The sequence below is a fragment of the Tachysurus vachellii genome, chromosome 13 (genome assembly GCF_030014155.1).
Source record: "Tachysurus vachellii isolate PV-2020 chromosome 13, HZAU_Pvac_v1, whole genome shotgun sequence".
In the NCBI taxonomy this organism is placed as follows: Eukaryota; Metazoa; Chordata; class Actinopteri; order Siluriformes; family Bagridae; genus Tachysurus; species Tachysurus vachellii.
Window position 1 is genome coordinate 10,977,019 of NC_083472.1, and position 12,982 is coordinate 10,990,000.

The following is a 12,982-nucleotide window of genomic DNA, read 5'->3' on the forward strand; positions in this document are numbered from 1 at the left end:
CTAGAATGGTTTGCCAAGGTTGGAGAACTCGAATTGTCTGCACAGAGCACTGACCTCAACCTTAGTGAAAACCTTCTGGATGAGCTGGAACTCTGACAACACCCCAGCTCTCTTCAGTGCCTGCACTCGCTAATGATTTTTGGGTTGAATTAACAAATCCCGATAGCCATATTTCACGGTTAGATGTTGAAGCTTTAGTAAAGGAGAAAACACTGTTGGAATGGTATGTTCAACAAGCACAAACAGGTGCGATGATGATGGTGAGATGGTCAGGTATCAACATACTTTTGGCCGTATAGCATACATCATCATAACAACATCCATACACACTCTGAACAATTTTTTACCCGTACACTTCCTGCTTTCTGTATAGTGTCGAAATCTTATTTAAATTTATGGCATGTAGCAGATGCCCCTTTGAAGTCTCACAATACTGGTACACTCCGACAGAAACTAAGAAACCACCTCTCTATTGGGAAGTAATATAGCAAGAAAAGTAATATATAATTAATATAGCAATTATATATATATATAGTATATATATAATATATAGTATATATAAGTAATATAGCAAGACATTTTTTTTTTCTTAAAGTTTTCAAGTGTAAATTTAAGTACTCCAGGAAGATGTAACTCTACCACTTAGGTGCAAGAACAGAAAAGAGTCTTGATGCATATGATCTTTGATTGATAGATCATTTCCCATACAAAGTAGATATTTGTTTGGTAACACTTTAGTTCATTGTGCAAAATAAAAGGCCTGCTTCTTCTTCATTATTATTAAAACCTGCTGTATACTACGATGCAATTGCCTGACAGGAACACATTTTGACTGACATGGAGAAGGTGTCCCAGCAAATCAGTCACACAACTCTGAGACCTGATATAGTATTGAAAATGTCATCCAACTAGATTTGATGGTGCCATAGGAGGAACACCTGGAGAAAGCCCATGAGTGTAAGACATCAAGCTATGATCTGCAACTGTCACAGAAAACACTGGAAGCCAAAATGTATGCACACTGATGTTGGCTGGAGATGTTTGTGGGGGTGGTTCCTATCCAAGATCTACAGCATACTGGGCATCACAGGAGAGAAGTGTAAGAAAGACATCCGGAATACCAATGCAGCAGCAGAAAAAGCTTCAACATTGCTTTAAATGAAAAGAGTAAGTCTATAGGGAGCTGCAGCATAATGCCACTTGAACACAACTCGTGGTCTAGTCAAACCTAGCTGGGTCACATGGACGAGAATATATGTGATTCCTGGTCTTGATCCTGACACATTTTTTTCTGGATCTTTCTGCCTCCAGACCTGCCTGATTCTTCCCAATACATCTGATTAGAGCTTCGGCACTTGCCCTACATGGATACCTTAAAGCTTGCTCGAGATACCCCTTCTTCTAGTATCTAAGAACTGCTGATGTAATCATAAAGACTGTGATCCTTTCAACACTCAGTAATGTTTTATATTTTATGTTTTATATTCTCACTATCTGGTGCCAGCCAGAAGAGATTCCCTTTTAAAGATTCTCTCAAGGTTTCTTCCTCATGTTGTCATACAGAGCTTATAGACCTCTGGTTTGCTCATAAGGAATCATAATCTACATCCAGATTTCAGCAAAGCTGATTTGTGACAATATTTATTAATTATTTAACAGGAAATGCAGGCTATACTAGAAAGTGCAGGTAAATTTACAAATAATGCAACATTCATGTATTTCAAAAACAAAATATATTTCTAATACACTTGGCTACTATTACATTTTTAATCTATATTTTTTTAATGCTATTCTATTAGTCTACAAAAGTTTCCTGCTAAAATATCAGAATAAAATATGCTCAGCTTTCCCAATTAACATATTGACTGACATCTACATTTTTTGAACTTAAACTGCCAAAGTAAGCTACTGAGTTTAAGAGATTATGTTCAATATATGCCAGTTTTGCCCAGGCTATGCTCTTCAAGTGGATCAATTCAAATGTTTCCCCACCATGTCTGGCCTATGCACTCTAAGTAGCGAGAGGGCGTAGCCTGCGGGATCCGAGAGCAGAGAAATGCCACTGTGCCATTTAGAGAGGCCATGAGATTGCAGTGGCAGCATGCCAAACATCCCCGCTCATTACCGACAGAATGTAGAAGAAGAGCTCAAAGCAAACACACTGGAGAAAATCTGTAGCTACAAGAAGCATCCTGCCTGTGAGGACTGACTTCCTTGAAAAGTGCACTGCACCATTGCTGTAATACATTTCCAACCTTTCAAAGTACTAGTTGCAGCATGGTTTTTAAGAAGAAAAATCTGACAGCAGTTGTCAGCATTATCAGCATTATCCTAGCATGTGGCTTTAAGAACTGGTTGTTTGGAGGCTTGTTTCCATTCTGCAGTGATCGGTGACTGAATGGAAGATTAAGAAGTGTGTGTGGATTTCTTCAATTTTTTTGCCTTCATTTTTCTCCCAGGCATGCAGAACTATTGTTGAATATGTAAGCTACTTTGCTTGCAGATCCCAGTACAGAAAGACGTGTCTGCACCCTGCAGCTTATTTAAGAAAAGAACAGTTGTGTATTTTTTACATGAACATGGTGTGTGACCACTGACCACCATGGCAACAAAGCGCATTTTGCAAATACACCCATCAGAAATAGCCTTTATAACATCAAGAAAACATCATAAAATCTGTCATACTGTTGCAGAGCTTTAATCTTTGAAGCTGTCTGTTTTTTTACCAGCACAATTGTCACTATATCGTTCATTAGCACGCTTTTCCACTGATTAATTCAGACTGATGGCTCTCGAGTGCTGTCTGCCACGCAGCCTTGTGTATTTCTGTCTGCAGTAGGTGTGCAAAACCTGCTAAAATAATGATAATGGCAAGGTGTCAGTGATGTGAGCGAGAGAGGTGGGTTGCCAGGTATTGAGTCAGATATCAAAATGTCACATTCTAAAAATGTATTGCAGAACTACAGGGATGAATTTCCTTCATATTGAAGTCATACATATACAACAGTCAGCATAAAAGTGTATTTACAATAAAACAGAACCGGGCGCCGGTATAACTGAATTCAGTGGTACCGAATGAGTGCCTGATAAACAAGTCAATGTGAAACGTTCACTAATTCTGCTCACGAAAAATACGCTCCAGAACAAACATGACAGGTTTCACTTGAAAACATCTCTGAAACTGGCAGAGAAGAGTTGAATATTTGTATTAGAGCTGAAAAGAAAATTTAATTAGATGATTCATGGATTTGAGAAGTATAACATCTGAAATGATTTACCGAGAAAACACTTACATTGATCCATTTACATGCATTCACAACATTATTAAAGTCTGAACTATATATATATATATATATATATATATATATATATATATATATATATATATATATATATATATATATATATATTGCTGAGAGTTTTGATAGTCTTTAATTAAACATAAATAAATATATAAAATAAAAAAAAAAATTAAAAGAAAAGAAACAATCAAATAGGTTTGTAGCACAAGGCTTCAGTCAAGTGATATGAAGAATGGTGGTGCAGTAAAGTGTGTGTGTGTGTGTGTGTGTGTGTGTGTGTGTGTGTGTGTGTGTGTGTGTGTGTGTGTGTGTGTGTTTGTGTGCGTGTATGTTTTTTAATAAAGAGCACAAAATGTGCCAAATCCTCAAATGGCAATGGCTGACCAGAACTGATCTCTACAACTAAAAAAGAAACACAACATGCTGAATATTTGCTAAAAAACAAAACACAATATGCTGACTATTCCCTGCATGCCTTATTTCCTGATGCGATCTAGAATTCTTATAGATGTATAAATCTGTATGAGAAATCTGCACGCATACACACTCATACATGAGGCATCAAAAGAACAAATGCTTTGCAGATTAATCATGATAAAAATAAAAAAGCGCCCCCTCCTCATGATATCCTCTTAGTGCAGGTGTGCCAGGGACTTTTTAATTATTGTGCTCAGATGTTTGGATACCACTGCTTTGGTCCAAATTAAAATGTCGGTTTACATCCCTGTTCCCTTTTTTGATTTGATTTTGCACTTCAAAAGGCATCTGCTGTCAAACACGTTATATCTGAAGAGTTCATTTTAAATGAAGACCAGGCGTAAGGTATGAGCTGGATAATCTTGTGTAGGAGACGTTTGAAGAATCGTTTTATTGACATATTTTTATTGTCAGTTAATCGTGTAGTGTATAAACTTAAGGTTATCTTATTTCATGTTTGTGGAGAAATTTCATATTAAGAATATAAGCGTTTGTGTGCGGATATAGCAGATCAAACATCCCTCTTTGTGTTAATACACGTGTTTTGGCAATGTGATCTCTGAAGACAGCAGAGTTTTCTGACTGAGGGACGACCAGACAAACAAATGTGGTGATGAAGTGTAATTAATGCAAGCAGAAGAAATTTTTCTGTACAATTTACCAAAGTTTTTAATGAAGATAAATGACAGAATTTTCTATTCCTGGATCCTACACTGTTAAGTGGCCTATAACTAGTTAGAAAGAATGATGATGCAATTTATTTCACATGGTACAATGAATATAACTGACTTATCACACCAATGTTTGTTGAACATCCTAATATAGATTTGCTCTTAAAAATAAAGATGGGAAGGTTTCTTGGAGTTTAAAGGAACTTTCCGGAGCATTACTGAGAGGCATGAGAGACTATGAGGAAGTTAGAGTCCCAGTTCACTCCAAAGGTATTCGGTGGTGTTGAGATCAGGGTTCTGTGCAGGACGTTCAAGTTCTTCCACTCCAAACCTTGCAAACCATGTTTTCATGGACCTTCATTGTGCACAGGGACACTGTCATTGTAGAACATGTTTGGGCCTCTTACTTACAGTGAAGGGGAATTCTTAATGCTACAATATACAAAAGCATTACTGGGATGGTTTTGGGAAGCCCACATAAGGTCCGGTTATTTCCCTTGATGATCTTTCTGTACAATTAAAAACCTCTAATTAAAAAAGTACAACTCTAGTGATCAAAATCTTCTCTCTAATTCATCATATATTACGTCATACAAATAAAAATGATAATAATGATAATCTGTGCCTTTTCAGTAAAGCATCAGTGTGGCAAGAGACACCATCCAGACTGTAAGAGACATACGCGAGATTGTAAAATAATACAACCACCACCTACTCATTCTTGCTCAGACATGCTATGCATTTGCTATGCATTTACAGGATTCATTTGCTGTCCAACTGCGAAAAGCTGAGAAAAATATTTCTAGCACTGTGCAACACTATCTGTATAGTGACTGACACATTTATCTAGGAAATGTAGATTCTGCAAGGGGATAAAAACAGCCCTCAGTTCCCTCTAAGTTAAACAGACTTTAGAGCAGAACATGAAGATGAAAAATGACATGTTCTATAGTATTGGATATACTGTAGGAATCACTCACACTCCCAAGCAAGAGAGCTTTATAGAGGAGAACGCCTCTGTGTGTGTGTGTGTGTGTGTGTGTGTGTGTGTGTGTTTATGAGGTACAATGAATCTTACCTAACTTCTTTTTAACTTGCCCTCGGTTCTTCTCAATACTTGGGAAAGTTTAATAAGATTATTTCGGCAGTTGGTGATGGAATTCATGACAATTCCTGTCGACAGAGTGTGTGTGTGATTCACAAAGCCAGTTCAAGAAGCACAGCATTGTATTGCAGGAGTGAAACAACAATCCAAAGTGATCATAGATATTTTTGAGTTCTTATAGATATTTGTAAGAAGGCATCCTAACTGGTGACATTTTTATTATTGGCTAACAGGCATCATTCTTATATCATCATCAGAAATGCTTCATTACGAGTATCCAGTACTATGTTGTAATAAGTGATAAATGAATGGGTTTATTAATAGTCTATAAATGTATGGGTTTAGGGACTGTACATAATGCCAAATTAGACGTAACATGCTCTGGCAGTGGACACTTTCAAACTACTACTGTACAAATTTAATAATGAATCTAGCATTTTGATATAGAATTAATATTCATTATAATAAATCGGTGTTTGGTCGTCCATATAAACAATTCAAAATAAAACAGATCCCTGGCTGCAAAATGTTAAAAAAAATCTGCAAAAGGGTTTTTTTTTTTTCATTTTGGTGGGGATTCTTGAGAATTCCTAAAATGCTTATTTGTAGGTGTTCAAAATAACACACATAGACATCAATTGGTCAATTGTATAAATGAGATAAATGTAAGTCACTGTGGATGAAGGTGTCTACCAAATGGAGTAAATGTTTTAGATCTTTTAAGATTATGAAAGTGTTGTTATGTAAATAATACTACATAGTAGGATTTTAACTCTGCAAGAATTTAGTTTTAACTCCTCAAAAGAGTTCATTTAACTTTGTGCTAAAGTATATTCGATGGTCATGCATGTACACTCAAATGTAATTGGAATAAACTCACAGAGAGTTTATTCCAAAAGCCAGAGTTTGCTTTTCAGAAAGATGCATCCAGTCTCATTTGGAGGAGCTTCTTCATGCATCCAAAACACACTGCTGACTCATCAAAAGTCTTCATAAGGGGAAAAAGTGGAAGGTTTTATCCTGACCAACTCAATCATCAGGCCTGAACCCAACTGAGCATCATTTCACCTCCTGAAGACGAGACTGAAGTGAGAAATAAACAATGAAAAAAACAAGAAAAAATGCATCAGGTTGGGGATGTCAGTGAGTCACTGGCTTGGTGCAGTTATTGCTAGCAAAGGATATGCAACCAAATATGAAGTGTTATTTATTTTTAGATTTTGTTTCAATACTTTACTAGTCTGCCACCAAAGGTACCATGTTCAAAATCGTTTAACGCATCTCGATGTAAATGTAAAAAGCCCTGTGATTCCAATACTTCCAGAGGGGCTTCTGTATATAAATCAGAACAACCATCATAAGGGGGAAAATGTGATCTTAGAGATTTTGAGAGTGGCATGGTTATTGGGACCTAATGACAGTGCACCTGAAATATCTGGACCAGAATCTCAAAGGAATGTTTCCAACATTTTGGAAAATCCAGGGCACGAAGCACTGAGGTTGTTTTTGAGAGCAAAGTGAGGCCCTATCCAGCATTAATGTAGTGTTCCTAATAAAGTGCTCTGTGAAAACATATGAAGAGTGCAAAAGTCTTTGAAACAGTGCTCTAAATATTATTGTGTTCATTTTAAAAGGTTTAATAAAGATATCGAGGCAAGTCCACAGTCTGAACAATAGTGCAAAAGCTTCAGCTGCTTCAATCAGTTGTGCCACTTCTTGCTGTAATTTCAGTTCAAAAGTAATAAGAAATAAATGTGAGATCTTTTTTTTTTTTTTTTTTTTGGGTAGACTGCTGACATAACAATAGGGTGCAAAACAAGCAACGATGATTCTGCAACAGAATTGTCAGAACTTGTTGAGGAACCATCACCAAAACTAATTCCTTCAAAAAACTGCAGAATTTTCTACTATGTGATTCAGTGAACATAGAAGCAGTGACTAAATTAACATGCAGCAATTTGGTGTACGTGTAATGAGATTCATCCTGAACAGGATCCATTTCTATGCATATTAAAGCGACTATTCCATTAAGATTTCGTGTTTACATGAAGAATTCATTTTGAATGAAATAAATACCACCTATTGGGTTAATATTTTTTCTGTCATATACAAATAAGTTCTCTGAAAGGCTGTTTAGAATCTATCTAATCAACCTCTCTGTCTTGAGATATTGTACTAACAATAATCTTGAATCCCGGACAGACGCAAGAACAGATGAACACACGCTCAGACACATGGATGGATTGATGGCAAAAATCTAGCCAAAAAAAAAAATTGGGGCTTGAATTCCTGAACATAATCATGATCATGAAAGTAACATCTTTGTATGACAAACATGAAGGAAGCTACTGAAGAAATGTTTCAAACTTCTGACCTTGCTGTGACTTTGACCCTGATTGGATCAATTCAAAATCGAATCGGTTTAGCTGCTGGTTACAGTCATACTTTTATATAAAACCTATAAACATTTAACCGCTCGCTCTTGAGATTTGGTGCTAACAAGAATCTCACATGGAAGGAAGGACAACTTGAAATCTAATGTATAAATATGATGTATATTTCTGTGGTACTGTAGATGAGGAATAAAAACACTAGTATTGGATGGGACAGTGGTAGCTTGGTGTTTGACACTGGACTACAGATTTGAAGGTTGTGAGTTCAAATCCCAGGACTGCCAAGCTGCCACTGCAGGGCCCTTAACCTTGAACTGCTCAGTTGTATAAAAAAAGATAAATGTAAGTGGATCAATGTTTGGGCAACTGCCAGAAATGTAAAAATTAAAACATAACTTTGGGATTTACTTTTTAATTAAGCAAATTATCGCCTCGGAGAAACTGTGTTTCATTCCTTTATGTACTGCGTCAGCTATAAATGGTTTAAATGACAATAAAAGTTTCTTGACTCTTTAATCAGTGATCAGCAGATACTACCAACAGCTTCTGGTAACCACAAATGAAACCCAGAAACTATGAAAAACCATGTCCAATTAAAGTTCTTAATGTCAGAGAACAAACAAACATGTTCAAACATTATACTATGGACAAAAAAAAAGGGGGATTGTGATTCTCTGGGTGATAAAAGAGAGCAAAAAGAGGACGGGCAAGCAAAAGTTCTTCCATCAGCTAAACACACAAAAGGACATTACAGGACAAAATAGTCAACTTAATAGAAAGCCAGAGGTTGCGAGGGCTATATAAACACCAGCGTGTAATGACTAATGAGTATGTGAGTGGCTGTGGTAGCACAGAGTAGCACTGTGAATTATTCAAAGGACATGAAGCCACTATTCTCTGTCCCTTTCGGGAGTATACATACAGAGAGGCAAAGAAAATGCAGTCGGTCACCTGGTTAAAAGGGCGAAAGGTCAAGCTTTTAATTAAGTGAGAAAAAATGTCAAGGGCAGGAGGTGAGAAGAACTGCTTTCTCATGGCATCACAAGGTCTGTGTGTGGATGTGTCTGTGTGGATGTGCAATGTGTCTTTGGGTATTTGGGAGTTTGCATGCTACACAATCTTCCTGTGTTTTTAATCCAACACAGCAAATCCGTTTATAACAGTAATAACAGGCTCTGATTATTTCCAATACTTTTTATTCCTCTTAGGAAAAACAAATTTTGAGCTCACGTGGTCATTAAGTGTTACGTGAGCAGTTAATACATATCTTTGTTCAGATCTAAGAAAAAATCTCTTTTAAGAAAAGAGACTCATTTCCGCATGATTCTGACTTTAAACTTAATTTGACCTTGATTTTTTCTCTTGTGCAGTTTCGCCTTAAGCAAAGAGCAGTATTAAATCCAGCTCCACAGCCTGTTTCAGGTAACCACAATATGTCATGCCGAAATTTATGCTTCGGGTTATAAATAAATTGAATAAAAACAAAACAAAACAAAACAATGTAAAGCGCTTAAATATTAAACACCTACAAGAATCCGCCACAACATTAAAACCAGGAGAAGCGAATAATATTGGTTACCTCGTTACAATGGCACCTGTTAAGGAGTGGGATATATTTTAGGCAGCGAGTGAACAGTCCGTTCTTAAAGCTGCTGTTTTGGAAGCAGGAGAAACAGACCAGTGTAAGAATTTGGAAATCTAAAGTGTGATAACTAGATGACTGGGTCAGAGTATCTTCAAAACTAGCAGGTTTTGTGGGTTGTTCTTGGAATGTCGAAGTTATTACCTATTAAAAGTGGTTCAAGAACGGACAACCAGGGAGCTGAAAACAGGATCATGGGCACCCAAAGATAACTGATGTGTGTGTAGAACAAAGGCTAGCATGTCTGGTCTGCTGCTACAGAAGAGCCAATGTTATTGTAAAAGTTAATGCAGGCTTTGAAAGTTGTGAAACAGAGCTTAATGTGTTTGGGGTTGTAGCCACAGATCAGTCAATGTGCCAATGCTGACCCCTGTGCAGAACTGGATCATGGAGCAGTGGAAGAAAGTGGCCTGGTCTGAAGAATCATGTTTTTCTTGAGCATCATGTTGACTGTGTGTGTGTGTGTGTGTGTGTGTGTGTGTGTGTGTGTGTGTGTGTGTTTGTTACCTGGGGAAGAGATGGCACCAGGATGCATTATGGAAGGAAGGCAATCAGGTGGAGGCAGATGGTCTGGGCAATGTCATGATAGCAAACATTGGTTCTTGGTATCCATGTGGATGTTACTTTGACATGTACCACCTACCGTAAACATTACTGCAGACTAAGTACACACCTTTATAGTAACAGTATTCCCTAATAGCAGTGTCCACTTTCAGCAGGATAACACACCTTGACAAACAGTAACCTGACAAGCAGTTTCACCAGATCTCAATCTGATCAGGAATCTCTGGGATGTGGTGGACAAACAAGTCCGATCCGTGGAGCTAACATCTGCTGCTAACATCTTGGTGTTATATGCCACAGCTCATCTTCACAACTATCTTGGTGTCACAAGGGGGACCTACTTAATATTAGGCAGGTGTTTAAATGTTATGGCTGATCAGTGTTACTGTGACATTATTAATTGATAGTATAATTTATGTAATGTCAGCAAAGGATATCAGAGATAACAGGATCTTAATCAGAGATACAAGGACTGAATTTTTTACACACGAAGGCTTGTTCAAGAAATTAGGAATGAGTGACAGAGTCCAATATTATACTTCTAAAAAAATTTGTATGTATGTTAGACGTTTAGCTATTATAGCTGGCTAGACACAAACACAAAGTGTTGCTTGGTTTTTTATTTTTTTGTACTTAAATTGGTATTTCAGGCATCTGCTCACCCTCTGTTTTGATATTTTTTATGATCTGATTCTTTTTCACCTCTTGTTCTCTGCTTTTTTGACAGGATAGCGAACATAATACACACAAATGCACACACACACACACACATACACACACACACAAACCCACACAGCTCGTGTAACAAGAAGTACACACCAAGAAAGACCAAGCAGAGCAAGTATTTTGTCTTCAACCAGAGCTTATGTGTTAGCCAGACAGATAAAAGATAAAACTCTGGAAGCTTGCACTCTGTTTTTGATTTCACCGAATGAGCAACGCTAGCAAAATGGAAACAGATTTGAAAAGTTTTGCTCTTTCATAAAGTATTCAGTAACTATGAGTAACACTGGTAGTGGAGTTATAGCCACAGCACAACATTTATAGTACTGTTTAGTGTCATTATTGTGAATGCATACTGTACCATTTACTGTGTTATGTGACTCAGACACATTATCATAGATTACAACAGCATCTTAAATCTCATAGCATAAATTGTACCATTTAGTCATTTAGATGTATTGTAAAACTCTTATATTTTAACCAATACATCCAATGAGAGTGTCTTAAAATATGACCGTCTTCTCAGCATGTCATCTTCACTGTCAGACAACATTAATGAAATTATACACAAGTGTATTTTCGACTTACTTGGACATGGCTTGGGCTGAGTGTTGCCACGGGAACAAGACGCTGCCAACGGCAGCACGGTAGCTGTAAACTCCCAGCAGGCCGAGCGCCAGGGCGATCTTAGACACCAGTGAACAGTGCCGTTGGACCAACAGGAAAATTAGCAGCAGAGAGAGGATAGACAGCAAAGACAGGAAAACCTTATGATCTCCACTGTGGAAACACACACACACACACACACACACAAACACATAGGCAATTACATTTCAATGGTAAAAAGTATTTAGTAATTATGTAATGATAATTTTTGAATATCAAATAGCACATGCACGCAAACACAGACATCCGCACGCACACAAACACACACACAACCGCACGCACGCAAACACACATACATCCGCACACACGCACGCATGCACACATACACACAGACACACACAGCAACCCACATAAGCCACCCAACACACACGCACAGCAACACTCATAAGCCCCCAAAACACACGCACAGCAATCCTCATAAACCCCCAACATACACACACACAAACACAGAGTAACCCACATAAGCCACTTAACACACACACACACAGACACACTTATTGGCCAGGAAAAACACTGGACATTATTCTCAGAAAACAGGAGAAGCTCCTTCAGTATAACAATTATGTTTTTTTGAGTCTTTTTAAGCCAGACACTATGGATTCAGTAATAAAGCTGGTGCCTGACTGGATGTTCATGGCACATAAAAGAGTGTAATAAATCTCTAATAAAAGCTGGCTGATGTAATTTATATTTACAAGTCTCTGAGGTTATTTTTTTTCCCCTATTTTTTATTTAATTTGCTGCCTGGTAGCAACTTTATTATCTCATTTTATAAGTGTTCTTATCATTTAAAGTTTATTGAAATATAGAACTTGTTCTGAGCCAAAAAAAAAATGAAACCCTCTTTGACCTTCCACTAACCTACTAGAGCACATGTAATAAACCAAATTCACATGTCTTATTATCTTGAAACACATCTAACACACTGTATCAGCATCATTACAGCCAGGGCACCAATTAAGCTGATCTACTGACATCAAATTCTTTAAACCGGCCATTATGTTTACAAGAGCATTCCAGCATATAAGCGTCATTTAATATGCTATTGGACACATTATGTAATTTTATTATGTTGTCATTAAGCAGAATTAAAAATTTTGTACTGATTTCATGACTATGTCTATGTTTACAATGTCAAGCATGAAAACAGAAGTTTTGCCTTGATATAAACTTGTAAAGATCATTTACAGTTTTAAAAAAAAGCTTGAATAATGTCAAAAGAAGATGCACAACAGAAGCAAGACAAATAACATATTTGTCAATAAATAATTGTCAAGTGCTACAGGAAAATTTGCTGGAAGAGAGCTGACAGCAGTAACACAGGATATCCACTAAATAAAGAACACTAAGAACACTGCGATTCTGTCCAGATCCCTTATATAACAGATGGCAGAAAAAAAGTTTTTCATTCTTTTGGTATCAACAGGACTGGAAGTTAA

General features: G+C 37.1%; 1 protein-coding gene across 2 annotated transcripts in view; it reads right to left on the reverse strand.

The window, feature by feature from the left end:
* Nucleotides 1–12,982, reverse strand: part of pigg (phosphatidylinositol glycan anchor biosynthesis class G) — a 123,787-nt gene that overhangs the window by 16,179 nt on the left and 94,626 nt on the right. For both annotated transcript variants that reach the window (XM_060884711.1, XM_060884710.1), the window contains exon 10: nucleotides 11,466–11,657. In XM_060884711.1, coding sequence (XP_060740694.1) covers nucleotides 11,466–11,657 — 192 coding nt within the window. The remainder of the gene's footprint in view (nucleotides 1–11,465; nucleotides 11,658–12,982) is intronic.